At 40.2% G+C, this 21,734-nt stretch overlaps 1 protein-coding gene and 1 pseudogene across 5 annotated transcripts in view; both read left to right on the top strand.

The window, feature by feature from the left end:
* Nucleotides 1-21,734, top strand: part of baiap2a (BAR/IMD domain containing adaptor protein 2a) — a 117,929-nt gene that overhangs the window by 73,100 nt on the left and 23,095 nt on the right. For 4 of the 5 annotated variants that reach the window (XM_088342584.1, XM_088342557.1, XM_088342575.1 and 1 more), the window contains exons 7-13: nt 6,720-6,872; nt 12,198-12,440; nt 12,520-12,739; nt 15,356-15,557; nt 15,630-15,698; nt 17,684-17,837; nt 17,968-18,005. In XM_088342584.1, coding sequence (XP_088198710.1) covers nt 6,720-6,872; nt 12,198-12,440; nt 12,520-12,739; nt 15,356-15,557; nt 15,630-15,698; nt 17,684-17,837; nt 17,968-18,005 — 1,079 coding nt within the window. Of the gene's footprint in view, nt 1-6,719; nt 6,873-12,197; nt 12,441-12,519; nt 12,740-15,355; nt 15,558-15,629; nt 15,699-17,683; nt 17,838-17,967; nt 18,006-21,436; nt 21,700-21,734 lie in introns of those variants that run through there. The other variant, XM_088342566.1, reaches the window with a different exon arrangement.
* On the top strand, nt 16,831-16,947 carry LOC148374931 (U2 spliceosomal RNA; annotated as a pseudogene).

Raw genomic sequence — 21,734 nt, 5'->3', positions numbered from 1 at the left:
CTTTACAAAAGCCTCGAAGTCTCAAACTTACATTAAGTTGACGTTCTTACCGACTGAGGGTATGCGACTAACGGAATAACGACTCTACAAATGTACAGATAAAACACAGAACACAAAATTGTAGTTGAATGAAAGGTCTGTACTGTCATTACACAAACGTGCAATAAATAGGTAGGATTGTTCTTTCAAGGTGTAAGAAATTTATTTGCAGAGTGGCTGGCTAGCTACATGTCAGCATCGGGTGTCCTTGGATTAAGTCAGGTGTCTGCGAAGATTAAAATACAACCCTCCAAATGTTGGGGTTTCCCACAAGTTGTAGCTCCAGGTCATCTGTCTCGTGGGTTTTGGATCTGGCAGTGGTAAGATACAAGCTTGGCAGGGGTGAATTAAGAGAGTGGTTAGCCTAGTTGTATCAGTAGGCTGGACCTGCAGCATTGCTATTGCATTCTCTCCTGACAACGCCTAAGTCTCTTCCTGAACACAATAATAACCACAGAGCACTTGCTGGTGGTCACCATTTTTTGGCGCTCTTATGATTTTTGTCACAGTCCGATTTAATTGATGAATTTCTTTTCAATGTAACGAGCCACTAAAAGCTAGCTGTCGCAATTTATTGACTTGTGTGCCCACTGTGGTCTTTGACTGACAGCTTACAACAACCTGTCAGTCCCGGACACAGTCTTGTCCACCCAACACACAAAGCCTTCCCTAACGTGATAGCATTTGCTGTGTGCTGTCTGCCCGGAACAATGCACGATACGTTGATATCGATGACAAAAAAGACATCTCAATGCAACGTCCGCAGAGCAGTGAACCAGCGATGACCAAAGCTCAAAATAGCAAGGGATTACTGTAACATCCTTTTTTTTTTTTAAATCAACCTTCATGGAACGCAAGCATAACCTAGCATTGGAAACAGATGGAATGTTTTATTGATACCACGTTCCTGCACCTTCATATAAACTCACAGCCTATCTCATCAGTAGTGTAAAATCGCTGTCAAAATGCTAAACAGCTCATTACGCGTTAGGCCGAGTGGCCCGAGGGTGCCAATGCGAAGAGGCCGTCGATAGAAAAGCACCCGCGCACACTTGTGTTCGACACAAGTTCAATAACCTTCAGTGCAGATGAATAAGAAACGGTTTTGCGGGGGAGGTTGGCTTAGCGGCTTTTGTTTTTCATTCTGAGCTTCCCAGAGACTTTGGCTGCACTCCTCTCAACTGTGTTGATATGTTGATGATAAAGGGAAGGATGCTCGGTGTTTCAAGGTGCCAGTGAATGCTTTTGAATTCCAGCGGGCGAGTTCTCTTTTCAAAAAATTGTTTAAAATAATTAAATAAGCACTGTTGACCCCTAGAATTTGAGTTTACAGAACATCTTGAAGCTTATTAATTTCAAACTAATTCAATACAGCAATATGACGTATACACGGGTTTTTTGCTGTTGAAAACCTGTATTTGGTCCATAATTCATACTGCCCTGTAATGTACACAGACTCACATTTCATGTACAGCATGCCGAGGTTTCAGAAATCATTGTACTGTATTCAGCAATAACAAGAAACACATAATTTACATTGTTAGCACAACCAGGCAAAACTGTTAATGAGCACAATATAGTGCTACATTAGAAATGTAAGCATTTGAAGCCGTGCCGCAACTAACAACTATTTTAATAGTCGACAAGTCATCGACTATTGAAACGATTAGTCAAATAATCAGATAATTGTAAGGGTTTTTGTCTTCCTAAATTTACCATGAAGTTAATTGAATTATGTGGCAAATGATAATATACACAAGAAAAATAGGATAGGGAAATTGAGAACATGGCTTGGTTTAGCCATATCCTGGCTGGGGAGAAGAGGCGGTGGCTTTTGGGCCTTGTTGGACTTCATTGTCTTCAGGCGCCTTATAGCCGCCAAATAACCTGCCATCGATGTTTTTGAAATGTGGGATAAAATCGGAGAGCCCGGAGGAGACCCACGCAGGTACAGGAAGAACATGCAAACTCCGCACAGGAAGGCCAGTAGCTGGAATTGAACCCTGGACCTCTGCACCATTGGCTGACGTGATAAAACTCATCTGTCGTGCCGCCATAACAAATGAGAACTAGGTAAAAATACGCATCTAGAAATATCCAAAAAGGGATCTGAAACTAAAAATCAGTTTGAAAAGTGAACAAAATATCATTGTGAATCCAAATTATGTTTAATCATATATAAACCTTAACAGTTTTATTATGAATACTTGCCGAAGTCTTATTATTCAAGATGAGCAAATGCATTTTCAATGTTGGCCCAAATCTAACTAAAAGTGAACAAACTAATTATAGTAAGAATATCCACCCATGGTGCATTCAATGACTGTAGGATGTTTTACTATCGTCTTTAATGCATTTAGTTTCCAGTATTAAGTATGACAGAACAATTTGTATATAGAGGCACAGTTTTGGACAGTTTTAACAACTAACATTATCACTCAAAACGGTTAAATTATTTTGTGAAGGAGTTAGCCCACCAAAAGCAAAGCATATATGCATTTTATCTGGACTTTTGAGTCATTGATTTAATTTTTGCACAAAAGGCCCACATGACTGATGGGTATGTAGAGGGCTACCGCCGTTGTTGGCAACCTTACTCGCGACGTGACATCCCAGCCAAGATGTAACACGACACGACAACTTTATAATAGAGGCTTGTGTCTCTGGCCGGGCTTTTGCCTTGCCACTATTTGTATTTGGTTTCTTCACTGACCTTGAAAAAGCTCTGAGGAAACCTTTTTCATAAATGGATTAGACCAGGTTGTAATATTAAAGAAATTATGAAAAGAAGGAAACGTCTGTGGGGCTAATTTTAATAACAGAGCCTTTTTTAATGCAACTTCGCTCGCCACAGCTGTGAAATGTGCTACCATGGCATATTTTTTTTTACTTTTTTCATTTTGTAAGTCTTTGCAAAACTAAAAAAGTTATTTTTCACAGCAGATGAATAAAGTCTGAAAAAAAAGGAATGGTGCAAGGTTTTCAACTTGCCGGCATTGTCGGCGGATTTCGTAAGTCCCAGTACAACACTGCCTTGCTGCTTGAATGGCAAGCCCGGATGTGAAGCCCGTTCAAAGCTTTTAATTTGATTTTAATGTGTCGGGCAAGGTCAGATCGCCCCGGGGAGGAAAATAAATTTGTCATCCAGCTGACGCACCTCACCGGATTGTGGTCATCGTTTGGTGGAGGCCGTTGCTTGTTTTCATTCCCTCTCGTTTGGATTAGGAGGCTGTCTTCTCTGTAAGCAAATACACAGTAGAGCGAGAGAGACACTTGTTTCACAGGTTTGCTTTCTCGAGTATAAATCGTAAAAATGACAATCATTTCCAATTTTTTTTTCTCCCATCATCAATATTATATGACCAATATAGCTGCTTTTCAAATAAAACATAACCCAAATGATACTGTTGCACAAGTGTCTCCTTGTTGTAACCAATCTTTAAATGAGTCCTCAAATTTCCATTAGGCCTTTCCTGACATGTGCAGTGCAGCACTGCCACTGGGTATTTTGCAGGGAATAGTCCATTGGGACCTGATATTTTTATAGTTTAATAAACACTCAAAGTAACAAGAGAAGACAGATTAATTTTGAACTTGCAATGAGAACAGGAGAGGTCTGTAGAAAGAAAACCTAACAATGCCAAATTTCGAATCTGTTCTAAAAGTCGACCCTTGAACCCCTTATTTTTGTTGAATCTCCTTGGTTACAAAAGGCAGGTTTACCCTAAAGAATGTGACAAAGAACTGTAACATTTTGGTCAATAGTGACAAAATGGTACGTGTCTGATAGTCAAAATAACAACTAGCATCTATGCAATCTCATTTGCAAGTGTCCAACTTTAAAAACAGCATAATCTTATCAGAATTTCGATGACTTTTTTGAACAATCTAAATGAATCGTTAACATGACCATACAAACAAACCACATCGATACATAGGTTTCGCAAGTAATCCGATTGTAGGCAAAGCATGAGCGATGTTATTATGCAAGTAGACATTCTTCCTGCTTTTAACCTTTGACATTAAAGATGATTTCACTGTCACTAACCAACCATAAGATGTCCTGATTGGTTCATAATCCTTCCAGAAGTGTGATTTAAAAAAAAAAAAAAAAAAAAAAATTGCATCCTGTTTGCACTCGACTTACACTATTTATGTCTTGAGACAACTGTTGCTTTACATAACCTCGCTATTGGCTTTCAAATGGACTATTGCCTGCATGTCAACATACCTGTTTAGTTATCTTCATTGGGCATGTGACTGATTCTAATCTCACGATCAGACATCACCTGACCCATTGTACACTCAATTTCAACATTGTAATCGGACAAGTTGCACAGGTTTTGGGGCGTCAAATTGAACACTTGCATATTGGTTTAAAGATATTGGCATTTAAAAAAAAGCCATTTGTTGTGTAAAAATGGATGAAGCAAATCCAAATATTTCCTCCCTAATCAATTACACCCTAGCTATGACTAGCGGAAGAACAATCTATAACCCTCTAAAAATACCTGCCCTTTTGGCTGCTGGAGTGTCACATCAGGACCTCTCACCTTTTGGGGGGGGGGGGTATTGCCGTGGGCTATTTTTAGAGCCAAAACAAAGTCCTGCAGATTGTTGCTCACGTGCTCTCTTGTATCTTTACAGTCACATTGATCATTTATAAAGAGAATATACAAGGTGTTGGTGGGTTTTGTATGGGAGAATAATATCTTAATATATACAAATATTAAAATAACCTAATATTTAGAGGACAATAATATTGCTAATGTCTCATTAAACGGCATACCTAAACATTTTAAGATATTACAATATGTCATTTTAATAAATTCTTGTAAATTGATTTGAAAATGGGTTAAACTATTTTGATCAGAAGTGTTATTGATGATAAATCAAAGGAACAAAAAATGGACAATGGTGGAACTCGGGCGGTAAAGGCATAAATATTGAAATTGATAAACAAGCGTTGTCAAATGGTAATTTATAATAATGAAAATCTAATATTTTGAAGCAAATACAAATTTTCAATTACAAAAAAATGGGGAACTAACCCAAGCCTGAATTGTACAAGAATAAACAATAATACCAACAGTCATTACGTAATGATAGTTGAAGATTTTTATGCACAATGTTTTTCTATACCAGGGGTCCCTAAACTTGTTCCCGTGAGGGCCAAATAATTTTCCCCTTCTTTGATGAGGGTCTGCGTAAACGTGTGGCAATTGCAGTCGTGCCTTTAAAAATCTTCTGGATTCTTCACTAACCAAAATCAGGAAATAAATGATGATGCTTTTATTACATAAAAAATAACCAATTCAGCCTGTTTGTATTCTTCACTGAACAAAAGTCAGAAAATAATAACACTATGAAAAAAATGATGACTCTATAGAACATGAACTTTCTGTTGTACCGTGCAGTCTAGGTCTAATATCAGCTTAGTTGTCAGAGCACTGGACCACCAGCGGTTTAGATGACTTACAAAAAGGCAGTAGAATTATTATCATTATCACAATATAGTTTGGTCACTGAATAGAAACAACATTTTAATTTCATTGTGTGTTTGGCATGTTTACGGATCCCTTAATGGAACAATGTGTAATATTTAGTGCCTCCGAGTGGTACAAGAAATTTCATTCCATTATTTCATTTAAGAAACATTGATTTGAATGCTATGGAAACATACATGAACTCTCATACTAATGTTAATTGTTTTTTTTTTTTTTAATCATAGGTCGAGAAATGTGTGTTTCTTTTCATAGTGGAATCCCTACCTAGAGTTTGTTGCATGTTTGTCCAGGATCTTGCTGCTGCGCTTTGCTCTGTGGCACTGGCTTTTATTCGCATTAGACAACAGTACATCTTGTTGTCAAATATTACACACTGGGGCTTTGACCACCTGGATAGTAAGGCAACACTTCCTGTGGTGTTTCTTGTAAAGCACTGCAGCACAGATCTCCCCCACAGATAGAGCCCGTTTCCATGGTTACCATTAGCACATATTACAATGACAATTATTTCATTTTAGTCTATTGTAAGCACTCTCGGTGACAAATTTGTTGGCATTGTAAATTGTGAAATTTGTCACCGTGATAATGATATGAAAGAAAATGTGTTTTTTTTTTTATATGTAATCTATATCATTGTATGTCCAGTGGTAAGAGTTCAGTGCTCTCATCCATGCGACCTCGGCACAAATCCCGTAACGACCAAAATGTGGACCTAGACTAATCTTTTTTAGGGAAAAAAAGAATGCACTCTCTGGTATTGTTCACAGGGCCAAATGTTGAGGCAGGCCTTATGTGACATGTGGGCCGTAGTTTGGGGACCTCTGCTCCCTACCGTTATTTACACCTGTGTGATAAGTGTAAACATTACTTTGGCAAAGTTCTGTTCGCCCTAAATTCAAACTGAAGTCAGTTTAACATGAAAAAAAAGAAAAACAAGAACCTTGCCAAATCATGCAATGTTATCTGTTTGATCAGAGTGAATATGGGAAAACTGACTGCTATACAGCTTTTCATTTACAAAACTGTTTTTGTGTTGTACGGTTTGATGTGTGCTACTGTTTTCCGCTAATAACAGCAAATTACTTTGAGTGCCAACACCTCCTAATTTGGTGTGCGTACATGCGGTACTCTTCATCTTGACGTGTTGTTGTTTGTGCACCTGCTTCCACGCAGTTTGTGGAGACCATCAGCAGCAAGCAAACGGAGCTGGACACCTTCATTGCCGAGGGATACAAGACCGCCTTGTCAGAGGAGCGTCGGAGATACTGTTTCCTGGTGGATCGCCAATGCGCTGTGGCCAAAAACAGCAGCGCCTACCACGGCAAGGTAGAATCACAAAACGTTTCTTTTTGCTCATATTAATCATTGGATTTTATCCGTGTTTGTTCTGTTAAGGGGACAGTGTGTACAGGGTTCATACGGGTGCTTGAAATCCTAAAAAGGATTGACTTGTAATTTTAAAAGTATTGAAAAGTGCTTGATTTCTGGGTGAAGTGTTTGTAAATGCTTGAAGTCGTTGCCGTGTCTGCTTAAAAATGACAGTGACACTGCTCTCTGGTGGCTTTGCCAATGCATTTCTTCGGTCATAATTAACGACAGCTGGCACTAGTTTGCATGGCATTGTTCAATGAAGCGTCATTGTCCCCCACAAGTAACGCCAAACAGGACTGGTGTATGCTACACCTAAACAAGGCTCTCTGACTTATGTACTTATATAATTATAGACTTTTACTATGGGCCATGCAAAAAATCAAGGTAGCGTTTCCCAGTGGTAAGTTGTAATGGTAAGAACTGCAACTGAAAATGTAAGCTACATATAACAATCATTTTACCCAGCACGTGTATTGTTTGGATCCACAAATATATTTGCAATTTACCTAGGATCTAAAAATCATGTCTTGATAAGGGCACACGCAAGATAAAAATGTACACATGTAAATCGCCCATTTGATTGTGGCTCTGCAAAATGCATGATTCTCACCAGTATCTTTTAATGGTACTTGAGAAATAAAAAAATAACTTTGATACTCCTTCAAAAGTGCTTGAATTTGGCCATGAGAAAGGTGTATTATTTAGCACCTCCTAGTGGTAAGCTTTTTGTTCCTTTACTATTCTAGCGTTACACCTTCATGTATATTTTATCCATGCTTGAATACATCAGTACTGACGTAACATATAACGAGTTATTCAGATAACTCTAGCATAAAGAACATGCTAACTAAGCTATCAGCTTCAATCCAATGAAATATTCATCCTAGGTGTCACTTTTGCCTGTAAACAACTCTTCCAACTTGGAGCGATAAATCGCTTCCTTCTTCCGCTTCAAACAATATTCCTCACACCCCAATGCAAGGCTGAAAGTAGCAACACTGGCCTAGAGCAGGGGTCGGGAACCTTTTTGACTCAAAGAGCCATAAAAGCAAAAAATATTAATTTTATTTTGGGAAAGAGCCACACCATATATTATGAGACAAATTTACTAAATTGCTAAACACGCGCCCCAGACAAAAGCTTAGTCTTCGGCAAATCTATTTTTGATGATTAGATAAAAATTATGAAAAGAGAATAATGCCAGAGCCCCTGTCCCAAAATCAACAAACATACCACTTTAAACTTGTCTCTTTCTTGCAATGACTCAAGATCAGTTAAACTCCATTTGACCCCTTTTTTTCATACATATTGGTTTCAAAACCAGATGCAAGCAGTTATTGTGTAAAAACGTCACTACATTCTGCAAACAGGGAGCCTGATGAGCTCACTTTTGGCGCAGACGGCGTAAGGCGAGAGATGGGAGGGAGTGCTTGCATTTTTTGCATAGCTCCACCCATCCCTCCCACTCACCCAATCAAATGACTGAGTTCTTTTCCGGTGTCTTGGCGTATTTACAGTTCTGTGGATTCATCATAAGGTATCTGAACACTGAACACAGATTATATAGTGAACATTTATTTAAAGGATTCTTTAGCGCTGTACAGCCAAAACGAGTTTTTTTCCCCCTTTTTTTGTGTGACACCTTGACTGTAAATTGTAGTGAAAAACGTGCCCTATATATACTGCGAAGTAATACCATGGTATTTAGCTTTGGTTTGGCTTTGCGTGTACCTGAATAGGACAGACAAATCAAGTTTTGAACAATATGGAGAAATTTTGCATGCAATCAAATTTGTCCCTGAGCCACAGATACTCATAGAAAGAGCCATATATGGCTCGCGAGCCATAGGTTCCCGACCCCTGGCCTAGAGCGTCCTCGTGCGGTTGGGTGTGAAAATAACATCTGAAATTACATACATACTGGCAATAAGAAATAAAACCCAATGTATAATAATGGTTTGATTATTTCACATATAATTCTCACCGGAGTATAAGTCGCACCCCAGGCTAAACTATATATTAAAAAAAAAAAACTAATGTCCAGAAAATCCGTTACTCCCCGGTCAAGAAGTTTGTATTCATTTTCCATAACATGAGGCTCACCTACATTGATTGTCCACCATCTTGTTTCTATGGTTACCCCCAAAACATTGTGAAAGGCTAGGCAAAAGGATGACAAGAAAAATGGTGCGGTCTGGTTACTTTAAGTCTCCTTATTATGTATTTTCCTTTGTGCTTTGTAGCACTCCTTTTTAGTTGCACTACACCAGGGGTTCCATCGTGGTGCCCATGGGCACCAGGTAGCCCCCTAAGGGCACCTGAGTAGCCTGTGGACTGGTTCTGAAAAGGACTCACAAGTTATGGGTTCTAGTGATTTTTCTTGGAAATTTGATTTTTAACTGGCATGAGAAATTATTGACATAATCTTTCTTTAATAACAGTGTTTTAGTGTTTATTTTTTAGGACTGCAACTAACAAATACTTTATTAATCTATTGATCTGAAGATTAATTTCTTGGCAGTGGTAATGCAACAGGTAGTACCGGGCTACTTTTTACCAGTAGTGGATGGCACAATAGTGGCTCAAAAGAGAGCCACTGAAGCCTTACCACCTGGCATATATATTTTGGAAGCAAAAAAGGAAACTGCAGCAAGAATCCATGCACCGCGTCTGTGTTTGTAAACCACCAGCTAAAAGCACGTCGGGAAACGTCTAATTGAAAGTCATGCAGGATTTAAGTGCTCATTGGGGCCTCTTTGTTTAAAAATCCATTACAACTTTCGACAATGGCAGTCATAAATCCAGCTTTGTGCCTTTAAACCTCACCAAATACCAACAGGACATTGGTGAGTGCTGATATTTGAAGTCAAGAACCTTTTTAATGCAGACATTTGTCTCCCGGGATGTCTGGTGGGTGTAAACTGTTGGGTCTGAAGATGCCACTAAACCAGCCTCGTGCGTATGTACTGGATCACCGAAGAGTCTAATCATTAATCGGGGCGTGGGTGTGCAGAACGTCCCTGAAAGGCAAAACTCCCTTAGAGCTGGCCACTGTGATTTTCTGCGAGTGTGTGACAGCAGAGGAAGGAGGACATATTAACACACAGAGGGATCAGTAATAAAGCATAAAAAAGTTTGTTTTTGCAATTATGCCTGCCTGTGAGTTTCAGCGTGGGCCGCTCTCGGGTGCCTGTTGGCCCACGCAGCCGTTTTTATAAGCGTACAAAGGGTCAAGGATGCACGCCGAGAGAGAAACCTTTGTACACAAAGTATTTCAGTGACTGCTACCTTCACTTAGGTTTTCTCTTTGTCTCACTTGGCAGTCGCTTGCGAAAAAGCTTACCTTATTTTCAGCTACAGTTTTTCTGTTAGGATTGAAAGTCTGCCGTTCAAAGGGATTCGTTTAATTCCGGTACAATCCTGCTTTTACTTAAAATAAGAAATATCCCGTAATGCGGGGTAAGTCGTTTTAGGTGTCCTTAAAAGGCTGAGAGTTAAATATATCCTCTATTCAGTATTTGTGCACATCAGAGGTGGGTAGTAACAAGTTACATTTGCTCCAATATGGCTCTTTCAATATTTTGGGTTGCCGACCCTTGGGCTGGCCTGTTGTTCTGCCTGCAGAGCCTGTTAAAAAAGTAACGGGGCTTGAAATGTGCTACTTGAGCTTAATTTATTTATTTAATATATACTATTATTATTTTATTGTTTATTAAAGTACTTGAAATAACCTTGATTATTAAAATGTTTAATTTAATTTATTATTAATTGGATGGACTTAGATGATTTGATGATCTGATTGAATGCTTGTTTAGAAAAATGAATATTTGTTGCTACAGTTACTCAGTACTTGGGGAGTATTTTCACCAAGTACTTTTTTACACTTTCTCAAGTATTTACTTTGCAACCAAAAGAACTCCAGAAAATGGTCATGACAACACCCGAATGGAATCCACCAGAGTCAGGTTGTCTACATCATGATTCCACAAAGTTTCAAAAGTGGAGTCAAGACAGCAAGGACGCACATATCCGAAGCCGATGTGGGAAGCGATCATGACCTGGTCATGATGAACTTCCGAGTTCGTCTTAGTATATTCATATTCATATTCTGTAAAAGTTTAAACATTGGCGTACGAAATTTGTAATAATGCCAAAATAAACAAAATAAAATGTTTATTAATTCAAATAAAACTTTTAATAGCTCTCTGAAATATTCTACAGACGATAATTTTATAATTTTATCACAACTAGCATAACTAATCTTTATTTAAACCCAAAACTGACAGCCCGGGATATAAAATTGAGCTTAGCAGCAACTCGAATAAAGGTACATAAAAACTAAATACCTTGCTGAAACATTTTACAGTAACTGATGTACAATTTCAACACAATTAGTATGATGGATCTTTCACCTAAACCAAAAACTAACAGAGCAGGAAATAAAGTTAGCCTCAGCAGAAACTCATCTCAAGGTACATAAAAACATAAATAGCTCCCCTATTTCTTTTGTTTTACAATAAATGAATCAATGAAAATGTCAATAAAACCAACATGACCTAAAATTTCAGCATAGCTGGCAAATTGAAAAGTGTGTGCACTCCTATTTCAAAGCCTGATTGATGAACTAATGTTAGCAGCTAATCACTTAGCCTTTCACTTTAGCGTGCTGTGTATGCTCACAAACACACTCACTTGATTGACCTACTACTGTTGGTATAATAGCTAATATCAGTCTCCACCTGAACCTGCTTCCCTAAAACAAGTAACTACACTTCTTATGCTATCTCCTAATCACATACATGCTTTTCCAATAAGGCCCACGGACCCTTTAAAATCGAAATATTATCAGCGTTTTGACTACAGTCTCCAGCGAGTGGAGTCCAGAACGTGTGTGTTTCAGTGGCTCCGCCCCTAACGTCTTCTCCAATGAAAAGGCGAGTGAGGAGCAAGTTCTTATTACCCAGTTTTAAATATATGCAATCATCCGATTTAATTGATAAAAAGCTGATACCGATTTTTGTCATATCCTCGACGATTGGCCCGGCCGATAATCGGTCTACCTCTAGTTTTTTGCATGTACATCTACAGAACTAAATTTCTTCTAGGCGTTCAAAAATAAGTCAAATTGGCAAAAAACGTCTTGCATTGAATGAATATCATTTTCTGCAGAAAACAGTTCGGAAAATCTGTAGTAGAAGAGCATCTGTTTTCAACATTTAAATGTTGCATTCACCACATTTCATCTATTCCATTAAATGAAGCACTTGCTGGTTCTTGCAGGGTAAAGATCTTTTGACCCAAAAGATCCCAGTGTGGCAACAGGCCTGCTCGGACCCAAACAAGCTCCCGGAGAGGGCCATTTTCCTTGCCCAGCAGATGGGCTCGGCCACCATGAGCGGGGCCAGCCCCTTGCACACTTCCAAGTCCAACCTGGTAATCTCGGACCCAATCCCTGGAGCGCAGCCACTTCCCGTACCCCCCGAGCTGGCTGTGTTCATGAGCAGTGGCCTCGGGCAACAGGCGGTGAGTTGATGCAATCGTTTAGCCATGTTAGATCTAAGGTTCTACTTATTGGACGCCTATTTGTCTTTATTGGATGCAGAGGCTGATGGGCCCCGATGGCATGTCCATGGTCAACGGCACCACGGGGGTCCACGCTGATGAATACTGGACGGATGGAGGGACCTTGTCCCAAGCCAGGCCTACGTCTCCACAGACCCAGGCGCAAGTGCAGCCTCCGCCTCAGAGACAAATCAGCGACGTTTACTCCAACACCCTCCCTGTCCGCAGACCAGGTCCCGCCAAGAACAAGAATCCAGTAGGTAAGAATGCCACCGCCTTCCCACTGTACAGAAGTTCCTCGTTTTTAACACTGGTTTAATTCCAAATGGGTTCCGCTACAGTCTAAACCCGTAAAGTAGAAACCTTTTTTATCTATTGAACAGCTTATTAAATGTTGAAAGCAAAGAACAAACCAGATATACAAGCACAAACATTTGTTTATAAACTAAATATACAGTATACTTAATGAGTTATTTAAAAATAATCGTTACATTTCAGGATAGTACGTTTTTTCCTCACATGATACTTGTTCGCCATATTGTAGACATTATGGAAAACTGCATTTACTTTCCTTAGACTGCAATATTGGACCAAAAAACAAACTGGCTGTTCTTTCACATTTGTCCTCTGTCAAAGGCATGGACTCATGTTGCCCGCTACATCATGTCATTTGGCTGGCAATATAATGCTGACAGAAGCACAAGAGAAAAAAAAGCAGCAACGGGTCAAACAATAACATGCAGTTTTAAGTATTTCCACTGGATGTCGCCAAAGGTAGGCGCCATTCGCAAGGCACCCGCTGTAGCTGTATTTGCTGTCTAATATTAATCAACCAGAGAACATTGAGGAAACCCATCGTGGTGTTATTTTCCTTTACCTACCTTCTTTAATAGATATTATAAAATCTAACAGCAAAGTTTTAATATTTAGGTTAACATTTTCACGACACGACTAGATATTAAGTCATATTAGCGGAAAAAAACCCTCACCAATTGTTTTCTGATCGAATCTTACATCTTGGAATCATAATTTAAGACTTGCAGCCCTAAAACAAAGGCATACTTTTTATGCCGTTAATTCATCGTTTGAATATGTTATGTGGCCACTGATGTAAAATGGGTTGTTTTTTTTTTTTCAAGGCATGGTGTGCATGCAAAAAGAGAAGAAAGTTGCATCAGAATCCCTTAAATTAAAATATTTTTTAAACGGATTGAGAAGGAATTAATGAATGTAGTGTATATGTCTTTCTACTGAGTATTCCAGGCATATTTATTAAAAAAAAAAAAAAAACAAGACTCCCTAAGTAAAAGCTAGTTGTTGTTTTTTTTTTATCTAGCCTGATCTTGTCATCTGTTTAGTTTTATCAATGTTTTTCAACCACTGTGCCGCAGCACAACAGATATGGTCAGGTCTATCTTAGGAAATTATCCAAATTGTGTGCCTGTGCGGTCTAGCACTTGGCAGAATAATTAGGTAGGATGAGCTATAGGTGGATAGCAAGATGGCAGTAAAATAAATGGTTATGTTTTTAAAGGGGAAAAATGCTGACTCAGAACTGAACCCTGGACAAAATCCAGACGCGGATGATAGGCGGGAAATAAAACGAAAGCCATCTTTCATTTGGAATTACTTTTACCAAAAATGCAACGACACCGACTCTGTTATGCTTGGTGTGCGGTGCAAATCTCTCCAACAGTCCTGTGGTCCCAAGTAAGATTAAACACAAACTCCAGATGAAACACCCTTCACTTCAAAACAAAAATGGGGTACACAGAAAAACAAACAATTTTTATGATAAACACTGCAGAGGTAAACGAGAGAACCATTAAAGCTTGCTACCACGTCGCTGAACTTGTGGCTAAAACAAAAATGATCCACGCTGTGGAAAAGCAATTAATATTTCCTGCCTGCTAAGCCATAAATGTTAAAAAAAAACACTTTCATTGTTGATGTAAAAACGGAGCACAAGCCTGCTGTTGACCTTCTACCGCTCCACCATATTTGTGCACATTGACCTATGCTGTGTCAATGTGACACTGTTGCACATTAGCAGACAGGCAGAGGCTGCAGAGGGTGACAGATACTGCACAAAAATTCATTGGCAACCCACTGCCTTCCCTGCACGAAATTTACAATACCAGATGCCCGAACAGAGCAATATACATCATAAGGAACTTCACTTACTGGGTTTCCATTTGTTCAGCATGCTACCCTCTGGTAGGCGTAAGCGATCCATTCGAGCACTGTAAATAACCAATTATCCTAAAATAAATAATGATTGTTATTGATCGTTGCAATCTCATTTGCTGCCGACTAGGTTTTTACTTTGTGTTCAGTCTTGTGCTGTGTAATTTGTGTATGTATATATATACTGTGTATATATATATATATATATATATATATATATATATATATATATATATATATATACACACACATGTTTCGGTAGTGCTGTGGTTATCTCATTCGCCTAACACATAAAACATACGTTGGCTTGGAGAGGAATGGCCGCCAGTCTATGTTGCTTTAAATTCAATGTGTATATGGTCTGTGCACTATTTGGGGCAGGATTTAATTTCATTACGACTATGTGTAATGACAATAAAGGTGTTTCATTCTATTCCTTTTAACAAGCTTGTTTTCCCCTCATTTTCAACTGATGGCGTCCCGTGGGATGATTTCAATAAAACAAATGTGAATTGGCACAAAAAAAAAGTTGAAAAATAATGAGTTAAACAATTAAGTTTTGAGGATGGGGCGTAAAAACATCTGTTTTTGATTTTTCAGTACGGATGCTTTTGACAACTATGTTTACCATGTTTAAAAAATTTCAATTCAACCTCTTTGACTTCACTGATTATGCATCCGCTACCCAGGTGAGACACGGACCTTGCCCAGGTCCAGCTCCATGGCGGCGGGCCTGGAGAAAAACGGGCGCTCCCGTGTGCAGGCCATATTTTCGCATGCCGCCGGCGACAACGGCACCCTGCTCAGCTTCTCCGAGGGCGACGTCATCACCCTGCTGGTGCCCGAGGCCCGCGACGGATGGCACTACGGGGAGAATGAGAAGAACAAAATGTAAATGTTCGCCTCATGCACCCCTTTGGACTTTCTGCCAGAAATCACGACTTCTGCGATTGTTTCTATCAGGCGCGGCTGGTTCCCGTTCTCCTACACGAGAGTGCTGCCAGAGACCGACAGCGAGAAGCTCAAAGTCAAGTAAGCAGTGGCAACTCGGATGGTCCAGCAGATGGAGATGTTTTATATGAAATACGGAGCAGTGATACATTTACAGATATGCGTTTAAATAAACCTGTCAGAATTCAAATGGTGTTGTTTGTGGAATATTTTCCCTGATGTGGTTAAGCAGCCTCTTTCCCAGTTTTGTCTGATTTGAACACTAATTGCATCTCTTATGTTAGGCATGTTTTCAGCTTGCAATTTTCACAAGGCCACCACTCTGCCTCTGATCAAATCCCTAAACCCAGCAAATTGAGTCCGGCATAGCCCTCCAGAACCTTGGTTACTACATGGAAAGCAGAAAACATGGTGGCCTTGATAGGCTGTGTGAAAGAGGCTTCTGAGTGTTTACATCCCTGTCCTGTCATTTCACTTTTATCTTGCTGTTCTGTTTTGGTTGATTTTCTTTTTCTTTTCTTTTTTTATTGGTTTATGGAACTTCAGCACTGTGAAATCTGCTGAACAGCCTAAAATTTACCGTATTTTCCCAAGTATAGGTGCACCTAAAAATCCCAAAGTGTACTTTATAATGCTGTGCGCCTTATCTAGGGAGAACATTGGAAATGTCTTACCATATTTGTGCAATTATTGATTAGTCGCTAAGTTATGTTGCTTATCACAATTGCATAACAATGGTGGCAACTGGGATCAAACCATAGAGCTATAGTAAGAGCACCAAATCCTATCCGGCTGTCTGTTTGTTTATTGTTCAGAACAACCGAATTGCTTTCCACAATGTCCTTTTCATTCAGTTCAGAATGACACGATTACTTCCCACAATGCCTTTCTCGCATTTCAGTTCAGATACTCGTGCACTTCGTAAAGACTTTGCAAAATGGCGATACAATATTGACCGGTTCAATTTCTGACTATATTCTCGTGGCCCGGCCCAATAATAACATCACCAACTGAGTACCGTGATGAAAAATAGTCTAATGATGAGAATAAGACCGAATACTTTGTCATGTGTTATTGCTATCTCTAGTCATCTGATGGATAGGATACACTGCAGATTCAGACTGCGTCGACATTTGTTGGATAGGTCATGGCCGGCTGTGGTTTTTGATCTGTGTACTTTATGAATTGTGTACTTTGCCGACCGTGAGATGGAATCGTAGCCTATGAGTTATCATAGATTTTTGCAATACGGAGATGGAATAAGAGCTAGCTCTGTCCACTCCACGCATCGGCCCGGTATTGCAGTACCTCCAGGAACGGTGCATTCGCAATGATCGCAGCAAGGCTTTAAGGCTAGGACCTTAGCTTAGCCTTTTGGCTGAGAGCAAGTGTCTTGGCCCCTAGGCTTTGTAGCGTATAATGATTTGACCGATAACAGATAATGGATAATTGATAAAGATTATAGAAAAATAAACCTTACAACCCCCACCCCCCACCACCCCCCGAGCCACGATCTGGGTTTGATTCCTGCTGCATCCATTGCTATGCAATTGTAATTAGTGATGTATTCCATTGCGATCAATGCGCAAATATGGCCCTTTTATTTTTTTTGTGCTACCATAAACCTTATATCAATATACTATGCCTTATAGCCCAGTGTGCCTTATATATATAAAAAAAATGTAAAATACTATTTTTTGGTGGGTGGGGTGCGCCTTATAGAGCGGAAAATACGGTATTTGACTCTTGTGGGGAATAAGAGGTCCTTTGTGCATCATTTGCACTGGATAATGAGGGAGAACCTCTATTTTTTTGCTTGCTGGTTTGTTTTTTTGTGTGTGATATGTGTCATATTGAATGTATGTATGTATCCCTCCGCGCACACCTTGACCCAAAATAATGAATAATTATAGTGGCCCAGATATGCATATGGACAAAAAAAAATTAAAAAGATTGAATAATAGGGTGCAGTGGCATCCTGGCTTGTATTTGTTGCCCCTCAATTGATTGTCCCACTCATCAATGGCGACCAAGTCTCTGAGGCTTTTCTCCTCCTGTCCGGCCAGCCTGCATCATGGCAAGAGTAGCAGCACGGGAAACCTTTTGGAGAGCGACCAGTCCTTGCCTACCCCCGACTACGGCCTGACGGCCCGACTGTTGGCACAAAGTCTGGCGCAGACCCGCCCCAGGCCCTACAGCATGGCAGGCTTCGGCACTCAGGTAGGGGGAATGTCGGCAAGAGTTGTCATTGAAAGCATCATCGGGGTATGTTTTCTGGCTTTCTTGAGGTGTGCTGACACCTGCTGGCAAAATGTGATTATTTATTTACTTTTTTTGCCGTTTCTTTCAGCCTGCCATTGAGGATTATGATGGTCGCTTTGCCACAAGGTAAGTCTTTTCCAGCCCGCACTGTGCCCATGGCAAATGCAATTTTTAAACCAAAATTAGCTTTTGGGGGAATTAATAATATACAAAATGAGCTTCTTGGAAAAAAAATACAGGTATGCGGAATTTGAATTCACTAAGTTTAAATGTGATACCTGACTTGTTTGTTCTGCTTCTTTTTTTTGTTAGTTTAATTGACTTTTTATTGTTGGTGGAGGAGTCAAATTTGTAGTTTACATGGAATCTAGAATGTCTTTGTATTTAAAAAAAATGTCTAATTCAAAGGAACGAGATTACTTGACAAATAATTCTTAATGTAGTTGGACAATGGCTTCTATTTAAACAAAATGAATTTAAATTTACAAGTTAGGTCTTTTAAAAAGGAAACAAATCATTACAATGATAACAACAAGCTGTTGAAAATTCGATGTAACGTGGGCCGGCCTTTGAATGTGGCATTATTATTATGATTATTGGTAAATTTTAAAGGGACATTGTGTATTATTTAGCACCACCTAAAGTTAAAAAATATATGCCATTAAGAAAAAGCATCACTGATTTTAATAATAGGCAAAAATACATGCGCTATCATATAAACGTGCAGGATTTTTTTTCTTTTTTTTTTTAATACTCGTTGGTCGGGAAATTGGTATTTATTTTACACAGCATGAAACTCACCTAAAAGGAGTGGACCTTGTGAAAGGCCGGGGGAAATGAGGAGACAAATGGTGCCGTTTGATCACTTTGACTCTCCCTAGTTTGTATTTGTCCTTGTGTTTTGTAGCACTCGATTTTGGTTGCAACACACAAGCAACATCTTGTGTTAAAATATTACACAGTGTCTCCTTTAAGGATTAGCAAATAAAATGAAAACATTCAAACCGTCTTTACCACTTTATGTCCACCGAAAATTACATTAGCACCTCGTCACTTTGTTTGAGTTGAGTGCGACGTTTGCAGGATGTGTCATGATTGGCCCCTTAAACCTACACAACCGTGATGTCATCTCATCTCATCTCATCTCATCAGCCGTACCGCTTATCCTCATTAGGGTCGCGGGGGGGGCTGGAGCCCATCCCAGCCATCTCCGGGCAGTGGGCAGGGGACACCCTGAACTGGTTGCCAGCCAATCGCAGGGCACACAGGGACAGACAACTCATTCGCTCATTCACACCTAGGGACAATTTTGGACCGGCCAATTCACCTGAAATGCATGTTTTTGGAACGTGGGAGGAAACCGGAGTGCCCGGAGGAAACCCACGCAAGCACGGGGAGAACATACAAACTCCGCACAGGATGTCTGGAGCTGGATTTGAACCCACGGCAGGTTCCTATGACATGAACTGTGCCGCACAAGCGCTAACCACTACGCCGCCGTGCTGCCAACCGTGATGTCATGTTCAGTTTATTCCAAGTGCAAATTGAAATACTTTGACCTAGACTGATTTTGCTGCCTACCTCAAATTTGACCTGCGCAATCCAAACCTGCTTCTAAACCTTTCCAATCAGGAATAAATCAAGCTAATGGTCATGGTTTTGCAGTTTCTTCTCCTTTAAAATGTTTTAATAAGTGTACTAATAATCGGCATTCCTAAATGAATATAACTCAAATACAAAAGATAAGAATAATTCACCAGGAAAATTCAATTTTATACAATAATTGCCATATGAGTGAAACTTACCGTGTTTGTATATAGCATGCACTCGTGTAAATTGTGCACCCCGAATTTTGGATAATAAATAGTTCACAGTACCACAGATGAATGTTAAAGATGGGAGGAAAAAGTAAGTTGTCCGGAAAGATATAAATTGACTCAATAGGCAAGACGACGGAAATAACTCTTATTCTGTACATATACATACACACGTACATATATATAATAAACACATATATATGTATATATATATATATATATATATATATATATAATATAAATAATAAATACATTTTATAAAAATCCCCTAAAGGGCAGCACGGGGGCACAGTGGTTAGCGCTTGTGCGGCACAGTTCGTGTCATGGGAACCTGTCGTGAGTTCAAATCCAGCTCCAGACTTCCTGTGCGGAATTTGTATGTTCTCCCCGTGCTTGCATGGGTTTCCTCCGGGCACTCCGGTTTCCTCCCACGTTCCAAAAACATGCATTTCAGGTGAATTGGCCGGTCCAAATTGTCCCTAGGTGTGAATGAGCGAATGAGTTGTCTGTCCCCGTGTGCCCTGCGATTGGCTGGCAACCAGTTCAGGGTGTCCCCACTGCCCGATGATTGCTGGGATGGGCTCCAGCCCCCCCCGCGACCCTAATGCGGATAAGCGTTGCGGCTGATGAGATGAGATGAAAAATCCCCTAAGAATCACCACAAACATCACCATTAACTACAGAGAGCTAGAACGTGTCACTAAATTTAAATATCTTGGAGCTGTCATATCAGATGAGCGGTCAGAACCAGAAATCACAGCCAGGATAACTTAAACCACAGCCGCACTTGCCAGACTTAAACCCATCTCGATGGACAAGAACAGAGCAGCGAAATCAAAGATCAGACGCATGCAGGCGCTAGTTACCTCCATCTTTGCTTGCAAGACATTGACTCTCATAACAAAACTGGAAAAGAAAATCCAAGCTTTGGAGATGCGATGCTACAGGAAACTTCTAGGCATCAGCTGCATAGCCCATGTGACTAACGAAATGGTGGGCAACACCATCGGAGGGCACAATTGACCCTACGAATAACTGTTGACATATACCAGTGGTCTCGTGGTTAGAATTTGGCGCTCTCATCGCCACGACCCAGGTTTGATTCCCATTGCATACAATGTTTCGCGATTTTGGTCAGGGATATTTTATGGTTAATCACTCATTGCACAAATACTGTACTATACTTATGTAGAAATTTGTGTGGAACACACACCCTAACTTTGATTTTTAGAAATGTGCCCTTTTCACAGAAATACAGACGTTAACCTTTAATTTGCACACTGAACCATGGTTATGAAGTAGTCATTTTCTTTCTGTTTCCTGTCCTTCTATCTTTCCTTTGTCACTTTTGTAGCTCTAACTTTTAAATAAGAGCCTGCCAGGATATAGCGTTGGTCCTGTTCAACTTTGCGCGTGTCATCAAGCTTTACCCTCTGCTGATTCCTGTCTGCTGTCAGTGTTTCGTTTTGCTTTTTTGTTGAGGAGACACCCATTAAAACAGAAAAGTGCATTTTCGCAAAGCTGGCAGCTGAGACATCTTTGCGACTTTCTCATTGCAAAAAAATAAGAATTCTGTGATGAGGAAATGCTTCGTCCAGTCTCAGCACTGTCTGGACTTGTAATTTCTCCCTGACAGTGTCCTGCCTTGTAGTCTGTCCTGTGACTGTCCTGTCGTCCGTGTCCATTTCTCTCTCTGAGTGTGTCCGACCTGGCAAGCTTCCTTCTCTCTCTGTTCCACAGTGACAGCCCCGATGGCAAATTGATTTCGACTGTGTGACAGCACACATTGTGACAGACGTAGACATCTGCGGATAGCACAAGGGCCCTTCTTTTCCCTCTTCTCCTTTTCCCTCCTTTCCTCCCCCGTGTCTCTTTTCCTCCTCTGCCGCCTCCGCACACACTCCTTCACCGAGAGTGGAGGAGGCCGGTCTCATCCCTCCTTTCTGTCCTCTCTTCCTCCCTCGCCTCCCGTCCCGTCCTGGGTGCTGCCTTTCCACTGCCTCTCTGATGCTCTGCTGCTGGCTGCCTGGCGAGACAG

The sequence above is a fragment of the Urocampus carinirostris genome, chromosome 1 (genome assembly GCF_059441175.1).
Source record: "Urocampus carinirostris isolate Australia breed hairy pipefish chromosome 1, RoL_Ucar_1.0, whole genome shotgun sequence".
In the NCBI taxonomy this organism is placed as follows: Eukaryota; Metazoa; Chordata; class Actinopteri; order Syngnathiformes; family Syngnathidae; genus Urocampus; species Urocampus carinirostris.
This window is presented reverse-complemented; position numbering and strand designations above follow the sequence as displayed.